The sequence below is a fragment of the Eptesicus fuscus genome, chromosome 4 (assembly GCF_027574615.1).
Source record: "Eptesicus fuscus isolate TK198812 chromosome 4, DD_ASM_mEF_20220401, whole genome shotgun sequence".
NCBI lineage: Eukaryota > Metazoa > Chordata > Mammalia > Chiroptera > Vespertilionidae > Eptesicus > Eptesicus fuscus.
This window is the reverse complement of record NC_072476.1, coordinates 70,399,671-70,425,672: the sequence shown is the minus strand read 5'-3', so window position 1 is coordinate 70,425,672 and position 26,002 is coordinate 70,399,671. Positions and strand designations below refer to the sequence as shown.

The following is a 26,002-nucleotide window of genomic DNA, read 5'->3' as shown; positions in this document are numbered from 1 at the left end:
TGGTCAGTAAATTGTTGAAAGGAGTTGTGTGTGTGTTTTTTTAAGTAGAACAGACTGTGCAAATAGATTGTAAACTTTTCAAGGTCATTGGCCTTGACAATATCTTGGAATTCTCTTCTTTGCCACCCCCTAGTTCAGGGCCACACATCTTGTGAGCACTCTTAATATTAGTGGACAAAAGACACCAGAGTTTGTTTTTAGTATTGCAAGAATTTGAAGGGTTTGGAAGAAGTGTCCTGTTAATGTCAAGTTGTGGGTAAGTAAGTTTTTGTAAAATGACAAATGTAAATTACTCAAGGGACCATGCTATTGAAAAACTAGGAGAAAGATCTCTTAAAAATGTAAATGATTTCCTAAATAAGGGGTCTTTATCTGAGTTTGGTGAGTTCCCTATAAATTGAGGGGAACTGTATTTGGACTTTAATGGGCATATAACATTTTATATGCATAGGCATGTTTGCATTTTTGGAGAAAGGCTTTTACCAAACTCCTAAAGGTGTTTTTCAAAAAGAGCTTTAAAACCACAATTGTAAATTATGTGCTTTGTAAATTAGCACCCATGACTGATATAGGCTTTGTAAACAATATTGGAGTTTAATTTTTGGAATACACGTATGATTGAGTTATAAGAAGTATTCCTATATCCTTGGCTTGTGAAATACTGAATTAAACCTTAAATTTTCTGCTAAAAGTTTTTGTTAATGATTCATAAATTTGGTTATCTGACTGGAAATAAGTTTTGGAGGAGCTATAATTTATATAGTACTTAGAACTTATTTTTAGATTACATACAAATTATATACCACTTAAGACCTCAATCTTGAATATAAATGAAATGTCAAATTTATTATAGGGCACGTTTGTCTTGGACTTTTACAAGGGTTTACTGTAAATAGTGCTATTTATACAACAGGCATTCAATCCCTGAATGAATTAAGTGCCACCAAGGTCTTTTGGAATGGTTTCAGCAATAGCGCAGATCATTGGTCAGAGCTGAAGATTGTATTATAGTGTGTGTGCATGGATGGCCCATACTATGGCTTACCTTTGATGACTTAGGTTTTGTAATAATGGTTTTTGTATAAGGACAATTATTCTTGAAATTATTATTTGTGGTCTTTTAGATAACAGACCTTAATAACTATGATGGTAGGCTTGATTAAGATCTATAAATCAGTGTTCACTTAGGAATTTATTATGTCTGTAAAACTGTCCTCAATTCTAACTTCTTTCCAGTTGAAACAGCATGTGTTTTCAAAAGTAGCCATCCACATAAAGCACACAGTAACCAGAGCCGACCCAGGGTTTGGAGTCAGAACGACCTGGATTCGAATATAGACTTACCACTTCTGTAACCTGCTTAGTTATTTAAACTCTTAAAACAGGGAAATGGGGGAAATACTTAAAGGCTATTTTAAGATTTAATTAAGACAGTATGAAAAAGTGCCCAACAAAGTGTCTGGTATTTATAAAGGAGACTTCCCAAGAAGTGTTAATGGTCTCTTTCATGTCATAAGGATTCTCTAGAGTTTTCAACTCAATATTTCTCTCAGGTAATGTAACTAATTTATTAGCTACTTAGGTATTGGGCACTTCACATTCTCCTTACATCCTCCCCACTATCTTTTGAGCTAAGTGGTGTTTTTGTTTTTACCTATTTTGCTGAAGCAGAAGTTGAAACTTAAAAGATGTTACACAAATTTGGTCAACGTTAAACAACTAAGGAGTGACCAAATTCAGATTCAAACATAGATTTATCTTAATCCAACTGTGTGCCTTTCCTGCCATTCCTAGTTTTCCTAAAGACATTTGTTTGTTAAAATGACACAGCTAGCACTAGCCATTTTGGCTTAGTGGATAGAGCTTTTGCCCAAGAACTGAAGGGTTGAGGGTTTGATTGAGGTCAAGGGCACATACCTGGGTTGCAGGTCGCTCCCCTGGCCCAACCAATAGATGTGTCTCTCTCACATCGATGTTTCTCTTGTGTCTCTCTCCCTCCCTTCCACTCTCCTTTAAGAAATCAATGGAAAAATTTCCCCCGGTGAGGATTAACAACAACAAAAAAATATGACTCAGCCAAAAACAAATCTAACTTCTGAGTTTATTTAACAGAAGGAGCAAGGAGCTCTAAGAAGACTGTTTGCTTATTACCTCTCCTCCCAATTATGACTTTCCTTAGTTTTCTGGAAAACCAAGATTAGTTATAAAACTTTGGAGACTTGCTGAAACCCCAACTATATACATTATAGAAGTGACAGGAGCCCTAGGATGTTGGTCTTCATTGGGTCAGTGAGTCATGATCCATGATTAAGTAGGTATGAATAGTAGAAGCAGACTGGGGAAAGACATAGTGTATTGCAATGGAGAGAGCTGTTCTGTCTGTATATTCCCATAGAAAGAGTGTAAACTTAAACACAGTTAAGGAATAATGAAGCTAAGTAAATTTTGTGGGATTCTTGAGAGTTATGATGAAAAACATGAAAGCTGGAAGCTGTTAAAATAATGACTTAGATACTGATCATTTTTTTCAATCCTGTGCTCAAATAAATTTTTGGTCATTTTTCATATCACTGAAAAAAGAGATAAGTATAGAAAAAAAAGATGAATATATGCCTCTAGTTTAGCACTTTTGTAAAGCAGAAACATAGAGACTGGTGACAGGATGGCAGTTTTCCTGATAATTAATTTATGTGGTCCTTTCTCTGCTTGCCATTTAACATCACATGATGCCCAGCCCACCAAATATTTCACAAACATGAAATTGGGCATGTTTCCTCCTTGCTAAAACAAGGTCAAGTTGGACAGACACTTTAGTAATTTGAGTATATGGGTGTGTGTGTGTGTTGAAGGGAGAAGGTGAACAAGAGGTTTAGTTTGTCAAACATAAAGGCAGAAGAATGTTTGAATTAGCAATCTTCACTCCCAAATGTTCATGTAACTTTAATCAGTCTCTCACTGTTCTCCATTGCTGCTTTATTTTATACTAGAGGCCTGGTGCACGAAATCCGTGCATGGGGGGGTGGTGTCCCTCAGCCCAGCCTGCACCCCCTCCAATCTGGGACCCTTTGAGGAATGTCTGACTGCCCGTTTAGGCCCGATCCCACCGGGATCGGGCCTAAACGGGCAGTCGAACATCCCTCTTACAATCCAGGACTGCTGGCTCCCAACTGCTCACCTGCCTGCCTTCCTGATTGCCCCTAACCGCTTCTGCCTGCCAGCCTGATCACCCCCTAACCACTCCCCTGCCAGCCTGATTGATACCTAACTGCTCCCCTGCCAGCCTATTTGCCCCTAACTGCCCTCCCCTGCTGGCCTGGTCCCCCCCAACTGCTCTCCCCTGCAGGCCTGGGTCCCTCCCAACTGTCCTTCCCTGCAGGCTTGATCGCCCCCAACTGCTCTCCCTTGCAGGCCTGGTTCCTCCCAACTGCCCTCCCCTGCTGGCCATCTTGTGGTGGCCATCTTATGTCCACATGGGGGCAGCCATCTTGTGTATTGGAGTGATGGTCAATCTGCATATTACTCTTTTATTAGATAGGATAGAGGCCTGGTGCATGGGTGGGGGCTAGCTGGTTTGCCCTGAAGGGTGTCCCGGATCAGGGTGGGGGTTCCCTTAGGGTGTGGGGCGGCCTGGGCGAAGGGCCTGTGGTGGTTTGCAGGCCAGCCATGCCCCCCAGCGACCCAAGCATAGGCTGGAAGCAGGTATCTTGGATTTATGTATCTTCTAAATAATTGAAACTTCGTAGGCTGGAGTGGAGCCAAGCCTCCTGCTTGCTCCTTTGCGGCAGCCATTTCCGTTTGGATTTATGTATCTTCTATAATTGAAACTTTGTAGCCTTAAGTGGAGGCCTGGGACGGCCAGGGTGTGCGGAAAGCTTGGCTTCCTCCATTGCCGGGGAAACCCAAGTCTCCCTCCTGCTCTCTGTGGCCGTAGCCATCTTGGTTGGGTTTATTTGCATATTCGCTCCTGATTAGCTTGTGGGCATGGCTTGTGGGTGTAGCAGAGTGATGGTTAATTTGCATATTACTCTTTTATTAGGTAGGATTTCATTGACTGTAGAATATTATTGGAAGTGGGACTTAAAAGCACAAGGTGGCCTTCCCTATTTGGTTAAATGTATGTCTGCTTTGTCTTGTTTTGTTTTTAATGGAAAGTTTCCTATGACTTCTTTTACTCTTTTTGAAAAGGCCAGAATCTGCTCCCTCTGAATCTGACCTATCCCCTCAGATGTTGATAGGAAAAAAACCAAGTTGCAAGGGTAAGAGGCATAGGCAGTAAAGACTAAATAATAATTCTTGGTGCTTTTTGGAGGAGTGTGTGTGGTAGAGGTGAAGTTCATTTGGCTTTTCAAGCTTCTTGTAGGGGACTTGCAAATACCAAGTAGCCTTAACACAATATATAAGTTATAAAACCAGAGAAGAATTCATTCGGCAAAAAGCTAGAAAATTTTGTGAGTTTTCTTAAATATAGGGAATTTCCTTTTTATGCTTGTCTTTGAATTTAAAATTTTACTTGGTCATATTGCATATAATAGACTATTTTCACATTGTTCAGGGTTTTGTAGAATAGGCTATGAAATAAAAAGAAGCCGGGTGGGCTAGACATTTTGTATAGAGGAGAATTGTCTTAAGAATAAATGTACAAAGTTCCTTTAATAATTTGGGATTTTATTTGTAACTTTAAGGTTTTGAGGGTGATGACTTGGGGGAGCTTAGTTTATTCAACAAATAGTGCCTTCAAGTAAGTCGGCACTGGGAGAAGACAACAGAATGGTCATTTTCTTTGTGAAAATAAAATTCTGGTAACCAGGTCGCCCTGATGGTAGGAATTAGTTGAGGCAGGGTACTTTTTAAGAAGCATCTCACTACACTGTCATTAATTTGTGCTTAGTGGAAAGAAAATTTATTAGACATGGCTCAAGAAAACCTGTGTTTTTGTCCTAATTCTGATACTTGTTGCTTGGTCTTAGGTTGTCACTTACCATCCTCTTAACTTTAGTTTCCTGTCTGTAAAGTGAGGTTACAGTGTCCTTTTAAAGGAATTTAGGGTAGTTTATAGGCACAGTGTGGCAAGGGTTAGGACTTAGGCCACTTGCTTTGTGTGCTAGTGTCCAGGTTTAGGTCTCCCTGCAATAATGTGACTATCCAAGTCATAGCTCTTCTAATATTGCTAGGGTTTTTAGGCTTTAAAAAAGCCCTAATTAATTTTTGGATGCAGATGGGCATTAGAAGAGGCCAGGAGTAGTGTTTCCTGTTTTTGTGTTTTGTTTTCTTGTCCTCACTTTGTTCCTTAGCTTAGCTTAAAGGTGTGTTGTTTTTTGTGCTTTTCCCTATAGTTTCAGTATTCACACTGCTTTTCCCATTCGTTTTTGATAGCTTGTTGAAGTTGTACTAACAAAATGAATGTTTAATTCCTAAAATTATTTCTCTAAGCCTTTCTTCCTCTTCACCTTCCTATCTAGGTGAATCTTGGTCCTCTATGGACAATAACAAGGCCTAACTGGAGTGACCTATGTATAGAGAAGTATATGAGGCTCTAGTTTTCAGCAATCACAATAACTTTTATTGAATGCTTCCTGTGGGTCAGGCACTGTGGGGAGGTCTTTAAATATATTATCTCTGTTAGTCTGTAGATAGAAGTTAATAGGTAGGTTTCAAGAGATTGTTTCCTAGTCCTCTACTTAATATCTTTGTGAATTTGGGCCTACCTAATTCTCTTCAGTACCTTAGCTTCCTCATCTGTAAAGCGAGGAGAATAATACTGTTGCCTCATAGAGTGATTTAAAATAGGTTTTATGTAAAATACATAGACTAGTAAATACTTGGTAAATGCTAACTCTTTTTTAATTTAAATTCTTTTATTTAAAAAATATATTTTATTAATTTTTTACAGAGAGGAAGGGAAGAGGGATAGAGAGTTAGAAACATCGATGAGAGAGAAACATCGATCAGCTGCCTCTTGCACACCCCCTACTGGGGATGTGCCCGAAACCAAAGTACATGCCCTTGACTGGAATCGAACCTGGGACCCTTCGGTCCGAAGGCTGACGCTCTATCCATTGAGCCAAACCGGTCAGGGCTAATTTAAATTCTTTATTGTTTAATATATTACGTAAGTCTCCTTTTCCCCCCCCATTGACCTCTCCCGGGGTGCCCCCAACCCCCAGGATATGCCCTCACACTCCCACCCCCCTCCACTGTCTGTGTCCATTGGTTATGCTCATATGCATGCATACAAGTCCTTTGGTTGATCTCTTAGTCCCCCACCCCCCCCCCCCCCCCCGCCTTCCCTCATAGGTTGGACAGTCTATTAGATGCTTCTATGACTCTGGTTCTATTTTTGTTCATCAGTTTATGATGTTCTTTATATTCCACAAATGAGTGATATTTATCTTTCTCTGACTGGCTTATTTCACTTAGCATAATGCTCTCCAGATCCATCCATGCTGTTGCAAATGCTAAGAATCCCTTCTTTTTTAAAGCAGCATAGTATTCCACTGTGTAGATGTACCACAGTTTTCTAATCCATTCATCTGCTGATGGACACTTAGGCTGTTTCCAAATCTTAGCTATTGTAAATTGTGCTGCTATGAACATAGGGGAGCATATATCCTTCCTGATTGGTGTTTCTGTTTTCTTGGGATATATTCCTAGAAGTGAGATTATTGGGTCAAATGGAAGTTCCATTTTTAATTTTTTGAGGAAACTCCATACTGTTTTCCACAGTGGCTGCACCGGTCTGCATTCCCACCAGCAGTGCATGAGGATTCCTTTTTCTCCGCATCCTCTCCAGCACTTGTCATTTGTTGATTTGTTGATGATAGCCATTCTGACAGTTATGGGAGGGTACCTCATTGTTTTGATTTGCATCTCTCGGATGATTAGTGACTTTTAGCATGTTTTCATATGTCTCTTGGCCTTCTGTATGTCCTCTTTCGAAAGGTGTCTATTTAGGTCCTTTGCCCATTTTTTGATTGAATTGTTTATCTTCCTTTTGTTAAGTTGTATGAGTTCCCTATAAATTTTGGAGATTAAACCCTTATCAGAGATAACATTGGCAAATATGTTCTCCCATGCAGTGGGCGTTCTTGTTATTTTGTTGATGGTTCTTTTGCTATTTTGCTGCCCATGATTTCTTCTGATATTTTTATGGTTTCCTGCCTTACATTTAAGTCCTTTATCCATTTTGAGTTTATTTTTGTGTATGGTGTAAGTTGGTGGTCTAATTTCATTTTTTTGCATGTACCTGTCCAATTTTCCCAACACCATTTACTAGTATTGAAGAGACTGTCTTGACTCCATTGTATGCTCTTGCCTCCTTTTGTCAAATATTATTTGAGCATAATGGCTTGGGTCGATTTTTGGGTTCTCTGTTCTGTTCCATTGATCTACTAGTATATGTCTGTTCTTGTGCCAGTACGAGGCAGTTTTGAGAACAGTGGCTTTGTAATATAGCTTGATATCCATTATTGTGATCTCACCCACTTTTCTTCTTTCTCAAGATTGCTGCAGCTACTAGTATTCAGGGTCTTTTTTTATTCAGATGAATTTTTGGAGAGTTTGTTCTAGATCTTTGAAGTATGCTGTTGGTATTTTAATGGGGATTGCATTGAATCTAGATTGCTTTGGGTAGTATGGACATGGTAAATGTTAACTCTTATTTATATTAATCTTCATATCAACCCAAGAGATAGGGATTTTGCAGTAGAGTAAATAGGTTCAAAGAGATTGATAAATTTGCCCAAGATAACATACCTAATATACAGAACCTGATTCAAATCTAATCTGACAGATTCCCACCTGCTTTCTTAACCACTGGGCTATCTTCATCCCTGTAGAAAGGGAGTGAGGCTGATGAACAACTTAATCATTGTCAAATTGAAGTGCATGGTCATTGTCTCATCGGAAAAAAACATGAATAGTGATTGGCTGTTGATTGTTTTTTATAAATTTTGATTATGTACATCCTATATAATAAAGAGGTAATATGTTAATTTGTTCGTTAGGAGTCAATGGGTTGTGCATGCACAGGAGCTGGGGGATGGGGGTGGGGACTTCCACCCCCCAGCGGAGGCATACCCAGGCCTGCCCAGCACTGAGGTGAAGCTGCCCACCTGCATCCCTGGCCAGGGACGTGACGCTGCCTGCCTGTGTCCCTGACGTAGGACATGACACTGCCTGCCTGTGTCCCTGACCTGGGACATGGCACTGCCTGCGTGCACCCCCCCCCCTCCCCCCAGCACAGAGCTGCTTCAGTGTCAAGGTAAACTTTGCAACCGATCCAAGGAGGAAACTGAGAGGGGAGAAGCTGGGAGCTGTGGATTCCCAGCGCTTTAGTCACTTGAAAACAGCGCCGCTTGAAATGCGAGGTGGCTGTATGTTCAGCTGAGAAGTGAGGGGGCTGAACACCACCATTGCTGGGTTCTGGTAGGTCTGAGGCCCAAGCGTCCACCATGAGAAGGAAAAAATGGAGGGGCCTGGAGGAAGGGAGGACAATCAAAGGAAATGTGTCTAGACTTTCCCCAGCCCTCTCCCTCTTTCCACTGCCTACAAAAGCCCCAGGTCCAGCCACAGTTCTGTCTCCACCTTTTAGTCCCCTGTCCTCCAACCATAGAGGAAAGAAATAAGGAAGGAGTCCATGCTACCTCAGAAAGTATCTATATATCTGATCGTCCAGTCACCTCCTGCAGAGGGAGGCCAGACTGCGGCTTAGGCCTGCTCCCCGTGAGTAGGACATCTCGTGAGGGCTCCCGGACTGACGGGGGCAAGCCAGGCTGAGGGACCCCCCCCTACCCTGTGCACGAATTTTTGTGCACCGGGCCTCTAGTCCTATATAGTAAAAGGGTAATATGCAAATAGACCAAATGGCAGAAAACTGAACAACCAATCAAAGCATAATATGCTAATGATATGCTGAGGCTGCTCAACCACTTGCTATGAAGTGCACTGACCACCAGGGGGCAGACAGTTGACCAGTCGCTATGACATGCACTGACCACCAGGGGGCAGATGCTCCAACCGGTAGGTTAGCTTGTTGCTGGGGTCCAGCCGATAGGGACTGAACGAGATGGGCCGGACACGCCCTGGAATTCTGTCACAGTCCCTCCCCGGCTGGCCAACCTCCTGCATCTCTTCCTGGCCAGCCAACCCTGATCGGTCCGATCAGAACTGGATGAGATGGGGCTGGACACATCCTGGAGCCCTTCTGTAGTCCCTCCCCGGCATGATCGTGCACTGTGGTGTCCCTCAGCCTGGCCTGCACCCTCTCGTAATCCAGGACAGCTCGGGGAATGTCGGAGAGCCGGTTTCGGCCCAATCCTGCAGGCTACTCCCTTTGGGAGGTCTAGGGGCCCTACCCATGCATGAATTTCGTGCACCAGGCCTCTAGTCCTATATAATAAAAGCCCAATATGCAAATCAATCAAATGGCAGAACGACTGGTGGAACCGGTAGCTATGATGCACAATGACCACCAGGGGGCAGATGCTCAACGCAGGAGCTTCCCCCAGCCCGCAGGCCCCAGGCCAGCCAAGGCAGGTGCCAGTGGGGACCACCGGTTGCCCCACAGATCGGCCCTGATTGCCGCCCAGGCCTAGGGACCCTACCCATGCATGAATTTCATGCACTGGGCCTCTAGTTACTAAATAATTGGCTTAATGTTTTTTGGCTAGATGGAAGAGGAAGGCCATTAAGGATGTTAACTTTTTTTGTTTTTATTTGAAAATCCTGCCTCTTTTTTTCTTTTATATTAGGTCATGTGCATTTTGATATTGGGTTTGCTAAATGAAAATGAAAAGGTTATCACAGGTAGAGTTAATGAAATGAAGGATTAAGAGAGAAAGGGGGCTAGGTTTATTATCGTAGCAATATTTAAAATTAAAAAAATTTGTGGCAATGAGTAACATTCATTATTTTAGTAAAAGGAAATTATATGCAAACTCACAGTGAAGCCTGTTGATATGTTTGTAAATAGTGTGTTATTAAATCTCTGGCTCCCTGGAGGGCCTTGGAGGTGGTTCTTGAACAGGTTTTACTCTATACATTGAGCCTGTGAGACCTAAAACTTGAAATAAGACTATTTCACTTATTCTCTTTAATTGAACTTGCCTTTCTTGAAAGTGCTGACATTTCTGACGCATATTTTATTTTATTTTTCTGACCAGTATTTTAATACTTGCTCTTGCAAAATATTGTATTCTAATATTTTTCATTGTACAAATTTACCTCTATTTTGGGTAGTCATTTTTGTGGGTTGTGTGGTTAAGAAGTCCAGCCACCACTTAAAATATTGCCTTTATGGGGGGATTGGGGGGAAACCACAAATGTGTCTTTATGGCACATGTTTAATAGTCAACATTTTTCTCCACCTTTATTTAGCATGCTTTTCAAAGAATTCAGAATTTATTTCTTATTTAGAAAATTTAAGTATTTGCATATGCTGATTTTTTTTTTTTTTTTTTACAAATCAATTTATTTGAAAATTACCATTCATGTTTGGTTAGGAAGGAGTGGAAAATTAATCTGGTTTTAGACAATTGGGTATACTTTTGGTATTTTCTCTATTATAATAATGTAATTAATTTTATTCAGTAAAGTATTGGGTTTTGTAAGTGTTCTTATTACAGCATTTTGGGGTACAAGGTCTAGATGGTAAATGTAGATTTTGCTTTATCTCACCTTTGAATTGTATATATAATATAGGTAATCTGGCCAACTGAACCAATCTCATAATGTTCACTTTCTGAAATGTGAAGCCATTGGTATGAAATATGTGCCAAGTTTACCCCAGTCTTTCAAAGAACAGCACTGTAATTACAAATTTCTTTTGTGGAAATAATCCTAAACCCTTTTTCTAGCTTAATGACTTGAAAAGTATAGCAGAGCTGGATATATACACCATAAAGGTGACAGTTCAATTCCCTCGATTCCTGGTCAGGGCACATGCCTAGGTCAAGTACCTTTAGGGTCAAGTAGCAATCTTAGAAAATACAATGAAATAATGGGTAGAGGGAGGATTACAGCACATTATTGTTGTGCCACAGGTCATGGTTTTTAGTTTTGGAGATAGAGTTTTTGAATTTTTATAAGTTGTTGATTTTTATTTCCTGACCAGGAATTGAGGGAATCGAACCGTCACCTCCTAGTTCATAGGTTGACACTCAACCACTGAGCCACAGTGGCTGGGCCAGAGCATATATCTCCATCTGCCATCCCTGACTTGGTCTGTGGCTCTATCTGGTGCAGCCGCTTTTAATATGAGTCTTTGCTATTTCCCTGAAAATGCTTCGCTCCCGTTAATTCTCAGAATTATTCAGTTCTTCCAAATCCAGTGTTTGTTGGTTCTGATTGATTATGACACATGATCAATTTGGGACATTTTTTTTCAACGTAGGCAAAACAACACTGTGTTTTATGTACATGTTCATTTGTAAATGCATACCAATTCAGAAATGTTAAATATGAATTTTAGAACTGAAGAACTATGGAATCGCACTCAGCATTAATTACTGCTTTCCCATGTCACTCTTGAAGCCATTTTAGCTTAATCTCTCACTATTTCATCCCTAGGCTAGTTTTAGCTTTCTTCCAGCATCTTTTGCAATATAAACTTTCTATACTTTGCTTCCAAATACACATACACACACACACACACACACACACACACACACACACGAATGAACTCTTTCATTTCTGTAGACAGAGTCCAAATTCCTTATATTCAGGATTATTTGAGTTAGCTTGGCAGTATTACTCTTTCTCTTCTCTACATGAACCTTTCATTATTCTCACCAAGCTCTTTCAACCATTGTTCACTGAATTCATCATATACCATGCTCCATTGTACAGGATCCCCCTCCCCCCATGTCTTGCTTTTTTTGCTTGTCTACGTTCTACCTTTCTTACCTGGGCCAGGTCAGATTGTCATCCTGTAGAAAGCCATTTCTGACCACTGTCAGAAACCAGGGGAATTTCTGTCAGAAATGCAGAGATCAGAGAGGTGTTATGTTACATTCGACTCATGTCATCCATAAGTGCTGCCCTGTGTTTTTCTATTTATGGGAACCCCTCCTGCTCTTTAAAATACATTTTAAGTCCCTAAGAGACAAAGATGGATTTTATTATATTTTTTCCTATGTCTCAAATCCTCCAGTGCTTCTTTACACAGTAGGTGCTCAGTAGATGTTCTTTGATCTGCTTTTTAAAATTGGTTTCTGTATATGACGTTTGCATGCAGCTAACATTTTAACTAAAAGCATGTATTTCCCCAGGAGTAAAATAGAGTTTAATTTACCACTAATATATGAAGTAAAGGATCTAAAAATCAATTTTTAAAGTACCAGAATGAGTCCTTATTGTCAGTGGCCCTTATACTTGCTAAAATTGGATTTTAGAATTAACAGTTATTAACAAACTAGAGGCCCGGTGCACGAAATTCGTGCATGGGGGTGGGAGGGAGGGGGCCTCAGCCCAGTCTGCACCCTCTCCAATCTGGGACCCTTCGAGAGATGTTCAGCTGCCTGTTTAGGCTCAATCCTGGTGGGATCGGGCCTAAACGGGCAGTCAGACATCCCTCTCACAATCCAGGACTGCTGGCTTCCAACCGCTCGCCTGCCTGCCTGCCTGATTGCCCCTAACCGCTTCTGTCTGCCAGCCTGATCACCCCCTAACCATTCCCCTGCCACCCTGATCGACGCCTGACTGCTCCCCTGCTGGCCCGATTGCCCCTAACTGACCTCCCCTGCCGACCTGGTCACCCCTAACTGCCCTCCCCTGCAGGCCTGGTCCCCCCCCCCCAACTGCCCTCCTCTGAAGGCCTGGTCCCCCCCCAACTGCCCTCCCCTGCCATCCTGGTCCCCCCCAACTGCCCTCCCCTGCCATCCTGGTCACCCCCAACTGTCCTCCCCTGCAGGCCTGGGTCCCCCCCAAGTGTCCTCCCCTGCAGGCCTTGTCACCCCCAACTGCCCTCCTCCGCCAGCCTGGTCACCCCTAACTGCCTTCCCCTGCAGGCCTGGTCCCTCCTCTGCTGGCCATCTTGTGGTGGCCATCTTGTGTCCACATGGGGGCAGCCATCTTTGACCACATGGGGGCAGCCATCTTGTGTGTTGGAGTGATGGTCAATTTGCATCTCATTCTTTTATTAGATAGGATAATCAATGATTAACATGGAAATAGCTTAAAAACGATTGAACAGTTTTACAAAACAATAACAGAGTTGAGCAGCGTACTTTGTGAATGTGGAAAATTTATGTGACATTGGTCTTTACTAGTCAGTTGAGGAAACAGACCTGGTAGGTCTAAGGTAGACCTAATGTAGATCCCAGGCCCACAGATCCAGTTTCATTGCTTTTCCTTTTGAGCCAGCTCAGTGCTAGTCCTGAGTTACCCCTTTTTATAATGATTTGCATATCCTAATATATAAAAACCTAGGGTCCATAATGACTGAAGGCTCGACCCACCGGAAGTCAGCCTGCAGTCAGTGCTGGGTTGCCATGGCGACCCAGCACTGACTGCCAAGGGGGCTGCGGATCAGGCTTGGAGAGAGAAGCAGGGTCTGAACCGTAGCCTCCGTGGCAGCTGTTGATCAGCCCTTGCCTCTCTCTTTTTCTTTGGGCCTGACCAGCAGCCGCACCTCTCTCTCTGGGCCTCCTCGGGGACTGCTGATCAGGCCCGGAGATAGGCCTGGAGGCACTGACTGGCATAGAAAACCGACCAATCACAACCTAATCTGGGTGAACTGTGAGAAGCCAATGGCTGCCTAGGAGGTGGAGCTTTTGACACTGACTGGCATAGAAACTGACCAATCAGAACCTAAGCTGGGTGAACTGCAAAGGCAGAACCTAAGGTGGGGCTGAGGAGGGGTTTTAAGGGCAACAACTGTTTGGTGTAAGGTTTAAGAAAGCGGTTCAATTTTTTAATGACAGGTTTGGCAGTATAGTGCTTATGGCTGGCTATCAGTCCAGATACAGGGATTTTTTTTTTTTTTTTTTTTGATTAAGGTATTACAAATGTGTCCTTATCCCCCCATTGTCCCCGGGATTTATGTATTTTTGTCTGCCAAGAGCATCTCCACCTGCTGAAAAAGGCTTTCTTACAGCCCCCCCCCCCCCATGTAAGCAATCCTATTCTATATAATCTATCTATACTAATAAAAGGTAATATGGTAATTGGACGGGGTCTACTGGCCATCTTCTGGACGTCCGACTTCCTTCTGGACAAAGCCATGGTGGTGGGGGCCAAGGCAGAGAGGGCAGTTGGGGGCAAGATCAGGCTGGCAGGGGAGGGCAGTTAGGGGCAATCAGGCAGGCAGGCAAAGGCAGTTAGGGGTGATCAGGCAGGCAGGCAAAGAGGTTAGGGGCGATCAGGCAGGCAGAGGCAGTTAGGAGCGATCAGGCAGGCAGGCAGGTGAGCGGTTAGGAGCCAGCGGTCCCAGATTGTGAGAGGGATGTCTGACTGCCAGTTTAGGCCTGATACCATAGGGCCTAAACTGGCAGTTGGACATCCCCCAAGGGGTCCCCGATGGGAGAGGTTGCAGGCTGAGCTGAGAGGAACCCCTCCCACCCCCCCATCCCGTGCATGAATTTCATGCACCAGGCCTCTAGTCTTGATAATAATGTAATGAAACTCGCAAGATTTTTAAGGATAGTAGCAGTCCTATAATCACGATGTCAGAGAAATTACCCTTGAACTAACTCTGGTTGGCAAGGTACTGGATGGGGAATCAATGATGAAACACAGTATGTGTCTTCCTGTCCTATATTTGTAATTGGTTACTCGGTTAGAAACCAAGTTGAATGGCACTGGGGAAAGTAGTAAGTGGCACAGGGTGGTGTTGCAGTGATTATAATAGGTTCATGAAAAAAAATGTTTTTAACTGTTGTCACTGACTCCTTTAAGAAACTGTTAAAAGTTGTGGGTCCTTGCCCTAGAGAAATTTTGCAACAAGCAGAGCTTTGTTTCTGTTTCAAGAATCAATAATTAAGACCTCATAGGTAGGTTAATAGCCTAGACTTATCAGGATTAAATCAGGGAAGCAGGGGAAAAAGGTATCCAGAGAATAAAATAACTTTCTAAAATTGCATGAGAGATGTGTCAGCTTTTGAGCAGGAATAATTCCACCCTTTACTTTCTTAGGCCCCTGTCCCTTCTTTTCTCTGTATCTCTATTTTTCACCTTTATATTGTGTTGGTTTATACTTGAGCCCTTGTGAAATCATCCTTTGCAGGTATGTTGTATTCTCATTCAAATCCATCTACATTCTGACTCAGTTTATGTCCATCAGTGTGTCTTCTCAAATTTAGTCAATCTGCATTTTCAATATTTAAATTCAGGCTTTTCCTATACACTCCAAACATCCTTATTCCCAAATAATCCAACTCTTTTTCTACTCTTTATTTGTTTATTTGTTAAACCTCACCCGAGGATATTTTTCCCATTGATTTTTAGAGAGAATGGAAGGGAGGGGTAGAGACAGAGAAACATTGATGTGTTTTAAACATTAGTTCTGCTATCCCTAAAACTTCATAGAAAATCATCTCGAATGTTTTCCATTTTCAAGTGGAATTAAAGACAGATACATTGAGTGGTTGCCTCCACATGCATCCCTACCAGGACTGGGGATCGGGTGTGCAGCCACAGTACGTGCTTTGACCAGAATTGAACCCTAGACACTTCAGTGTATGGGCTGCTCTAACCACTGAGAAAAACCGGCTAGGGCTTCTTTCTACTTTTTTTTTTTAATGTGCATCATCTATAGCACCTTACACATTTCGTAGTTTATATGATCTGCAATGTCAGCAGCTCAAGTTTATTTCCTGGATTTCGTCAGTTTGGGTTAGCAAAATAGAAAATTAAATTGTTACTATAACAGATTAGTGGTTATGTTCTTTTACCAGTTGAATTCTTTTGTCATGGATTATAGGAAATGGTTTAGAGTCTAAAAGTCTAAAAAGCCTGGTGCTTATTAGTAAACTATCTTTTGAAGTTTTAAAATGCATTTCATTTACTTAACCATTATTTGCAGATACTTAGATTAAAATAGATTGCCAGCTGAAGCTATAATTGGTTTTAAGGTAAGCTAATGTTGGAAAACATGAAACTTTATAGCAAAGAAGACAAATTAATAAATTAGCAGTGTTAGGTGAGATGCCTTGGGCTTCTCTGCAAGAGTATTAAGTTTAGTTGCTGCATAATAGCTTTGTAAAGTGCTGTACTGTTCTGTTTGAGAATAAAAAGCATGTATGAAATAATATATAAATGTGTTAATATTTAAATAGAATAATTGGTTTTCTTTCTTTTTCATTGCACATAGTTGTGTAGAGGGGAACTGTGACTTAATAACATACAATGACTTGATTTTGTTTTGGCAGAAAATAGTATCTAAACTGTTGTGTTAACATTTACTTTAGTGTCTCTGTAAGAAGAGCTCCAAGAAACCCTGTGTCTGAGGATTGTCTTACTGTTGAATCATGGCATTTGATCACTTGTAAATGACTCTGGGGAACTTTACAGTTGAGGAATGTTGCTACTATTTTGTTTTTTCCCCTCATTCTTTTAATTTCTGCTATTCCTAAAACTTCATAGAAAATAATCTCAAGCCCTAACCGGGTTGGCTCAGTGGATAGAGCGTCGGCCTGCAGACTGAGGGGTCCCAGGTTTGATTCGGGTCAAGGGCATGTACCTTGGTTGCGGGCACATCCCCAGTAGGAGGTGTGCAGGAGGCAGCTGATCGATGTTTCTCTCTCATCGATGTTTCTAACTCTCTATCCCTCTTCCTTCCTCTGTAAAAAATCAATAAATATATTTTAAATAAATTATTTAAAAAATAATAATAATCTCGAATGTTTTCCATTTTCAAGTGGAATAAAAAATAAAGGGCTTCTGTGAATGTACATTTTCTTGGAGAGAATTATTGCCTTTAAAACTATAAACAGATAGTTTATAATTCATTGTAAGGACTATAATTGTGTGTTTTTTAAAATACAGTTTTCTTGTTCTATTCTTCCTTAATCTGGTTATTATGTTTCTTATAGCTGTAGTCTTGAGGTGGTAAAGCTATGTTGGAAGTGAGTATCTGTGCCACCAGTTAGAATTAGTTTCTGGGACTTGAGAAAAGTGCTGTAATTATAAATTGATCATTCATACAGCTGCTATTCCTTTTATAATACTACTTTTCAATTGTAGCTTAACACAGCTGATTCAATACAAGATTTATCTACTTATGAATAATAGGTAGGTGGGCACAGAAAGAGAAGTATGTAGTATTTTCTTATTTCTTATGCCTTATCTTTTGGAAAAGTTGTATTTGTAAGCCAAAATACGTTTGTGTGTGGTTAAGTGGAGAATGGATAGAATATAAAACCTTTCTTAAGATGTACAGTTGGCCAACAGGCACATGAAAAGATGTTCTACATCACTAATTATTAGGGAAATGCAAATCAAAACCACGAGTTATTACCCCATACCTGTTAGAATGGCTATTATAAAAAATATTAGAAATAACAAGTGGAGAGGATGAGGTGAAAAGGGAACCCTCTAACTCTGTTGGTGGGATTGTAAATTGGTGCAGCCACTGTGGAAAACAGTATGGAGGTTCCTCAAAATATTAAGCATAGAACTACTATATTATTTAGCAATTCCTCTTCTGGGTATTTAACTGAAGAATATGAAAGCACTAATTTGAAAAGATACATGTACCGCTTTGTTCACTGCAGCCTTATTTATAATAGCTAAGATATGGAAACAACCTAAGTGTCCATCAATAGAATGGATAAAGAATAGACAAAATAGTTAAAGATGTGGTATATACAATTAACTCTTTAACAACTGGGTTTGAGCTGCACGGGTCCACTTACAGAAGGATATTTTTCCAATAAATAATACTGTTGGCCCTCCACATCCCTGGGTTTCAAATTTGTGGATTCACCCAGCAGCAAATCGAAAACAGTATTTTCCATCTAAGTTTGGGAATCTGCATATACAGAGGGTCTACTTAAGTTATACACGTATTTTCAGCTGCATGACGTCAGCTATATGTACAGTGGAATACTACTCAGCCATACAAAGATAAATATTGCCGTTTTTGACAACATAGATGTATCTTGAGGGTATTAATGCCAAGTGAAATAAATCAGATGTAAAAGAACAAAAACCTGATTTCATTTGTGGAACAGAAAACATAAAGAAATGAAAGAATAAAAACAAACTCATAGATAACAGACAACAGATTGGTAGTTGCCAGAGGGGCGGCGTGGGGGGGGGGGGGGGGGGAAGGGGCGGGGCAAAATAGGTAAAGGGAATAATGTACACCTGAAACTTACATAAGGTTATTCAATAAAAAAAAAAAAAAAACACACCTTTCTCTAAAAAAAGTATGTATTCACTTGATAGATCATGATTGAAAAAAGTATAATTGAAATGTAAATCTTCTCTCCTCCTACCCCCATTTCCTTGTCTGTGGTTCCCCTTCTCAGAGGTAGTCACCCATAAGAGTTACTTGTGTATTTTCAGATTCAGTCACAGATACAAATATATATAGGACATTGATATTCCTTATGTTTTAAACAACCCATATACACTATATACTATACACTCTAGTATACATATTGGGTTTTTTTCTCTTAGGCTATATTTCTTTTTTCTTTTTCTTTTTAGTCCTCACCCGAGGATATTTTTCCATTGATTTTTAGAGAGAGTGGAAGAGAGAGAGAGACAGAGAGAAACATCCAAGTGAGAGAGGAGGGCAACATCGATTGGTTGCCCTCCTGCATGAGCGCTGACCAGGGACCGACCAGGGAGGAGCCTGCAACCCAGGTACATGGCCTTGACCAGAATCGAACCCCGGGACCTTTCGGTTTGCAGGCAGATGCTCTATCCACTGAACTAAACCAGCTAGGGCTAGGCTATGTTACTTTTATGGGCTAAATAATACTCCATTGAATGGATTTGTTTTGATACAAGGGATTTTTTTTTTATCTAATCTTTTGCTCTTGCTATTAAAGTAGTGTATCTTTTCTCAGATGTGAAAGTATATCTATAGGATAAATTTTATAAGAGGAGTTGCTGGGTCAAAGAGAATGTGCATTTTGTTTAAATTGCTTTCTATTTTTATCTCCTTTTCAACACAAAGCTATTTTCAAAACCTTTTTTTATCTTATCTATGGAAAGTTTTACTTTGTAATTTATTTTGCAATTCTCATGAGTGAGTCTTCATTTGTTCAAGATTCATTTCTGTGAACCCATTCCATTCTTTATTAGTTTTTAATTGTGTTGTGTGAATACAGAAATGGTCTATGTTTTGCAAATATTTTTCCCTTTGTCATTTGTCTCTTGATTTTATTTTTTATGCCCGTTTATATAGTTTAAAGATTTTATAGTAAGGTTTATTAGTCTTTAAATAGTTTCCAGATATTGAGTCATGCTTTTAAAGTCCCCCATAATGAGATTATTTAAAGCAATAAAAACAAAAACACCCTTGTTTTTTCTCCTACTTTTATGATTTTGTTACGTGAATTTAAATTGTGAGCCAAGTTGGAATTTATTTTGGTGTAAGGAATAAGGTAGGGGAGGAGGAAACCAAGATGGTGGCATAGGTAAACACCTAAACTGCTGCCTCGCACAACAATTTCAAAACTACAACTCAAAGACAAAACCGACATCATCCAGAACCACAGGAAGGCTGGCTGAGTGGAAATTCTACAAGTAGAAGGAAAGAGGAAAGCACACTGAGACTCAGAGGAGCTGCAGGAGGCAGAGGTACTGAGACGCACCCAGAGAGGACTGGAAACTGAGTGCACGGCTGGCCTTCTCAAGCGGGAGGGAAACGAAAGCTCCCGATTGCGCTGAACTCCAGTTCCGGGTGAGACTCTGGGGACCCAGACTCATACAGGGTGAAACTGGACTGTCAGGAAAGAGAAAAGCACACTGAGACTCAGAGGAACTGCAGAAGGCAGAGGTACCGAGGCACGCACACGGATAGGATGGGCAACTGAGTACATGGCTGGCTTTCTCAAGCGGGAGGGGGACAAAAGCTCCTGACTGCTCTGAACTCCAGTTCCGGGCGAGACTCTGGGGACCCAGACTCATTCAGGGAGAAACTGGACTGTCTGGCGGTGGGCAGAACTCAAGGATGGCTTTCTCTCAGAGGTGCTTGCAGCGATTACCACAGGACACTGAGACACAGGGGCCTATTAGGGCAGGGCTGAAGGGAAACCAATGCTGTCTGCTCCACCCTGAGACTCTGCCCCATCCAAGCTGAGCACAGAGGCTTTTGCAAGTCTTGTCTCATAAGGGTGTCTCCAGCATAGAAGTTCTCCCAGCATAGACACAGCTGATCCTCACAGTCAATTGGCCTAGAGGTCAATTCCTCCCAGTGATACCAACAACAATCAAGGCTTAACTACAACAAGACTGTGCACACAGCCCACAAAGGGGTGCACCAAGAGTGTCCACCTCAGGTAACTGAGGAGGCTGAGCCACTGGGCCCTATAGGACACCTAGCACACAAAGCCACTCTATCAACTCAGGGAAGCAGCCAAAATGCGGAGACAAAGAAACAGGTCACAAATGAAAAAAATGGAGGAAAGCAAACTACTGGATATAGAGTTCAAAACCACAGTTCTAAGGTTTTTCAAGAATTTTCTAGAAAAGGCTGATGAATTTAGCAAGACCCTTGAGGATATGAAAAAGGACCAACTAGAAATTAAGCATACACTGACTGAAATAAAAAATATTATACAGAGATCTAACAGCAGACTAGAGGATCACAAGAATCAAGGTAAAGATTTGAGATACAAAGAAGCAAAAAACACCCAACCGGAAAAGAAAAAAGAATCCAAAAATATGAAGATAGTGTAAGGAGCCTCTGGGACAACTTCAAGCGTACCAACATCAGAATTATGGGGGTGCCAGAAGAAGAGAGAGAGCAAGATATTGAAAACCTATTTGAAGAAATAATGACTGAAAACTTTCCCCACCTGGTGAAAGAAATAGACTCACAAGTCCAGGAAGTGCAGAGAACCCCAAACAAAAGGAATCCAAAGAGGACCACACCAAGACACATCATAATTAAAATGCCAAGAGCAAAAGACAGAATATTAAAAGCACCAAGAGAAAAACAGTAACGTACAAGGGAGCACCCATACGATTGTCCGCTGATTTCTCAACAGAAACTATGCAGGCCAGAGGGGAGTGGCAAGAAATATTCAAAGTAATGAATAGCAAGTACCTACAACCAAGATTACTCCACCCAGCAAAGCTATCATTCAGAATTGAAGGTCAGATAAAGAGCTTCACAGATAAGAAAAAGCTAAAGGAGTTCATCACCACCAAACCAGTATTATATGAAATGCTGAAAGGTATTCTTTAAGAAGAGGAAGAAGAAGAAAAAGGTAAAGATAAAAATTATGAACAACAAATACGTATCTATCAAGTGAATCTAAAAATCAAGTGAATAAAAAAATCTGATGAACAGAATAAACTGGTGAATATAATAGAATCAGGGGCATAGAAAGGGAGTAGACTGACAATTCTCGGGGGGAAAGGGGTATGGGGGATGCGGGAAGAGACTGGACAAAAATCGTACACCTATGGATGAGGAAAAGGGCAGGGTAAGGGCAGAGGGTAGGGTGGGAACCGGGTGGAGGGGAGCTATGGGGGAAAAAAGAGGAACAATTGTAATCTGTACAATAAAGATTTATTAAAAAAAAAAAAAAGGAATAAGGTAGGGTACCCAACTTATTTTTCCTGATGAAATGACAGTTAACACAAACACGCTTTTTTGAATGATTCAGACTTATCATGCAATTAATTTTCATATATCCGAACTCTTTACTACTTTATTGTGCTTGATGCTTATAGCAAATATTTATATTACCTGGTAAGGCCATTGCCCTTCTTCACAAATACAGTTTATTAAAGAATTTTCCTGTTTTTAATTTTTATTTTGTCCTCTTATTTTTTCCATGTGAATGTTGGACTCTACTTATGGCATAAAAATATCAAGAGGCTATTTTATTACTGTGTGAAATTTGTAAATTAATAAGAAAGAATTGATATTTTTATCAGTCTTATTTATTTACATTGTTTTGGGCCTCTTTTAACATTTTATTTACATGGCTCTTAATAGGTTTAAGTTTAGTCCTAAGTATTTTTCTTTTTTTGTTGTTGTAAATGGAATCTTTGCTGGTTGTTGCTTATATTTACTGTAAAAGGGCTGTTGTCTTTTGCATAGAAATAATAACAGCTTATTGAAATCTATTTCTATTGTAATTTTTTAGTTTATTCTAAATTAGATTTTTAAAAGCAGATTTTTCTAAAAAGAACCAGAATATCTTCTTGATCATTTTTGTTTCTTTTTAGGAGTATAAGACCAAATTAAAATAATTTGGTGATGTAATGACTGTTGGCTTTAAACATCCAACTTCATTGAATGACCCATGTACTGGAGATAAGATCCTGGCCAGTGCTGGACATTAGACAAGAAGAGAGGGAATAGCATTGTACCTCTCTTCTAAAGATGAAAGTCATTCTGTGATTGATTTCAGTAGCAAAGGTTTCTTTTCTTTTTCTTTTTTTCCTTCGGTAAAAGTGCTTCAATAGAGATCTAAACCATGAGAAATGGGAATGTTGGCTTAATTTTAAACAGTGCTATTTGATCTAATGTAAAATAGTAAATATAGTGAATGAAAGTAAGTAGAAAAATTATTTTAGGTTTAAGAAAAATTTACATACCATAACTGCACATATTTGAAAATGGAACACATAATGTATATAACTTTACAGAGACTTCCTCACATTGCAGTTAAATGGGTATATTAATATATTTACCCACTGAAGCAGCACTGAAAGAATGCTCCCAAATTTTGACATGCCTACTTCATGATGATCTTGTTAAAATTCAGATTCTGATTCTGTGGGTCTGGAGTTGGTCCTGAGGTTCGATATTTCTAACACGTTCCCAGATGATGCTGATGTTGATGGTAAAATGGGGTGGATTGACCACATGCATAATCTATTTTTTTCTACTCCATTGATGGTTTCACTGCTTATTAGATTGTGCTGCATTTATAGACTCAGTGTGATCCCCTGCCTCTCTAGTGTGTACCCTCTACTTCTGCCCCTCTCCTTCCTCCCACCAAGATTTCTCATGCTTTATTCATGTGCATTTTCGAATCTGGGCTGCTTTTCTTCACATATTTAGTACTTCCTATTCTTTGTTTTTCTATTTTAAGTGTTTTATTACTCTTGTTTATTTTCATTCCCACCGGCAGTGTACTAGGGTTCCCTAGTATTTCCTATTCTTTAAGACCCAACTCAAATCCTAGCTTTAGAACACCTATTTCAACTGCTTTAGCTTACTCTGATCCATTTTTTTCTCTAAACTTTTATTGTTATTTACAATCATTTTATTTTTATATGTGTTGCTTTGTTTCTCTAGTTAGACTGTAGACTTCTTAAAGATAAAGTTGATCTTAGACATTTTGCATCCCCTACATGACCTCTCCTTTTGGATAGATATCTAAAGAGCAATTTGGACAGTGTCACTGAATTTATAATCTTTACCTCTAAAAACTTGTCTCTGTTCCTGTGTTCTTTGTCTCAATGAATGCCAGAAAGCTAATAGTAATCCTTAATTCCCTGTATCCTAAATCCACTCTTTTACCAAATTCTGTTCTCACTTACTTTTGGCTACTCCACAGTGCCTTCAAGTAGTTGTTTTATAATATTTTGCCCAAATTTATAGTTATTGTCAGAGGGAGAGTTGGTTTAATAGGACTAATAGGAACTACTCAGGAGATAGTAGAAGTGGAAGTTATCCATATTAGCTATGAAAGTTGGAATTATAATAGCCTTGAAACAGTAGAATAACTAATATTTATAAGGTACTTTTGTTATCTGATTTGCCATGATTATTACTGATATAGTAGGCAAAATACTAAATGCCCTGGTGCTGCTGCACTTTGGTCAAGAACCTGGGAAGGAAGTGAATCCCGAAGTATATATTCATCATAATATTGTGTACAACAAAATGTGATAGCTAAAGCAAGAAGTTGGAGAAGGAAGGTAGTAGTGGAAACTCTAGGCATCAGAAAGAATAGCAGAATTTTGTGTCTCTAGGCAGATGACACTGTCACCAAGTAAATGGACTCTTAAGAATAAACAAGTAAAATATTTTTTTATTTTTGCCACATGGTTCTTTTAGAGGTCCTATAAATTTCAGCTTATACTTCCTTGGACAGCCTTTTCTCTCTACTCTCTAAAGAAGGTCGCAGTTTATATAACACCAACTCCCGCCCTTCTTTTTTATGGGACCCATCATTTTATTGTGTTACTTTTATACTCTTAAAACAATATTCTTCGTAACGTGTATTATTATTTATAATGTTTTTATTTTATATATTTTTATTGATTTCAGAGAGAAAGAGAGCGGGAGAGAGAGATAGAAACATCAATGATGAGAGAGAATCATCAATCGGCTGCCTCCTGCATGCCCCACATGGGATCGAGCCCGCAATTCTGGGCATATGCCCTGACTGGGAATCGAACCATGACCTCCTGGGTCATAGGTCAGCACTCAACCACTGAGCCATGCAGATTGGGCTGTAATGTCTTTATTTTTTCTTTCTCTCTCTTTTTTTTCCTTTCTTGTGTAATGTTTTTAAATGGAGAAATATTGTGAACTCCGTGAGGAAAGGGACCATGCTTTTTTGTATGCCCAGCTCCTAGCCCACTGCCTAATATGTTAGATACTCAGCCCATATTTATTGAGGAATGAATGAATGAATGCATGAATGAATGAATGAATGAATATAAATACACATATATGCATATATACATACATGAGTCACAATGAAAGTTAAATTGAGTTCCAAATTGGGAGGAAGAAAGGAGTGACAAGAAGATTTGGGGAAATTAGTAAAATAACATTGACAAGAGTTGATAGCTATCTTGTAGATTAGCAAGAAAAATTTTTGAAAATAAATATGGAGAAAGGTACTAGACCATGGAAAGCTTTTTAAAGCGTTAACTAAACAAATAAGTAGTATGGAGTCCTAGAAAATATAGAGAATAGGATTAATATGGTGAAAGCAATTTGAAAAGGATAATTCAGGCCTAAGGCATGGATATGAGGGATAAAGAGCAATTGGAGCTTTTTGTTCCCTCTTGCTTCTGTGTTTCAGGGTTCCCATGTCCTCATGATAGGGAGCAAAAAGTAAATATTTATAGGCTGTTATAATTGCATTTCTTTTTTTTTTTAATATATGTATATGATCGGTTTCTTTGTAGTAAAACTTCATTGTTCCACAGCTCTTGGATAAGCACAAGAATACAGAGAGCATGGTGGAGCTTCTGGACTTGTATCAGATGGAGGATGAAGCCTACAGCAGCCTTGCAGAAGCCACAACGGAACTCTATCAGTATTTACTACAGCCATTCCGAGACATGAGAGAACTTGCCATGCTACGAAGACAGCAGATCAAGGTATTTTTTTTAAACCTAAGTAGTAGCCTGCCTGTTTCATACTGCCTGTCTCAACCTGGCTGGCCATGCATTTTAATTACTAGTGGAACTTTATAAAAATGTACATATCTGGTTCTTTGTCCCCAAAGATTCTAGTTTGATAGATTTGGGCTATATACAGCCTGAGCAATCATTTTAAAGCATCTCAAAAGACAATTCTGCTGAGTAGCCAGGAGAGCAGCCTAGAAAGTAAAATTATAAGTACAGTGAGAGATTCCCCTGCCCACTTTCCTGTACTTCTCTTTCTACTCCTGCTGTCTCCCTTTTAATGTTTTGGGGAGCAGGTAGTCCTAGACTTCTTTACCAGAAGTTGGGAACATTTGCTTTGGGAAGACCTTGTTTTGAAAGTTACAAGGATTTAATGGTAGAGCTTTAAAATTCATGATACCTAATTTTCATGTGTAAAGTATATATTACATTTTTTGAGGCAAATGTTTAAAGATTGGGTTTTATAGCTGGCCACAAATAACTGTTACTCTGTTTAATT

At 40.0% G+C, this 26,002-nt stretch overlaps 1 protein-coding gene across 1 annotated transcript in view; it reads left to right on the top strand.

The window, feature by feature from the left end:
• JMY (junction mediating and regulatory protein, p53 cofactor) overlaps positions 1-26,002 on the top strand; it is an 81,278-nt gene that overhangs the window by 4,163 nt on the left and 51,113 nt on the right. The window contains exon 2 of the mRNA XM_008161975.3: positions 25,303-25,476. Within this exon, the coding sequence (XP_008160197.2) occupies positions 25,303-25,476 (174 nt within the window). The remainder of the gene's footprint in view (positions 1-25,302; positions 25,477-26,002) is intronic.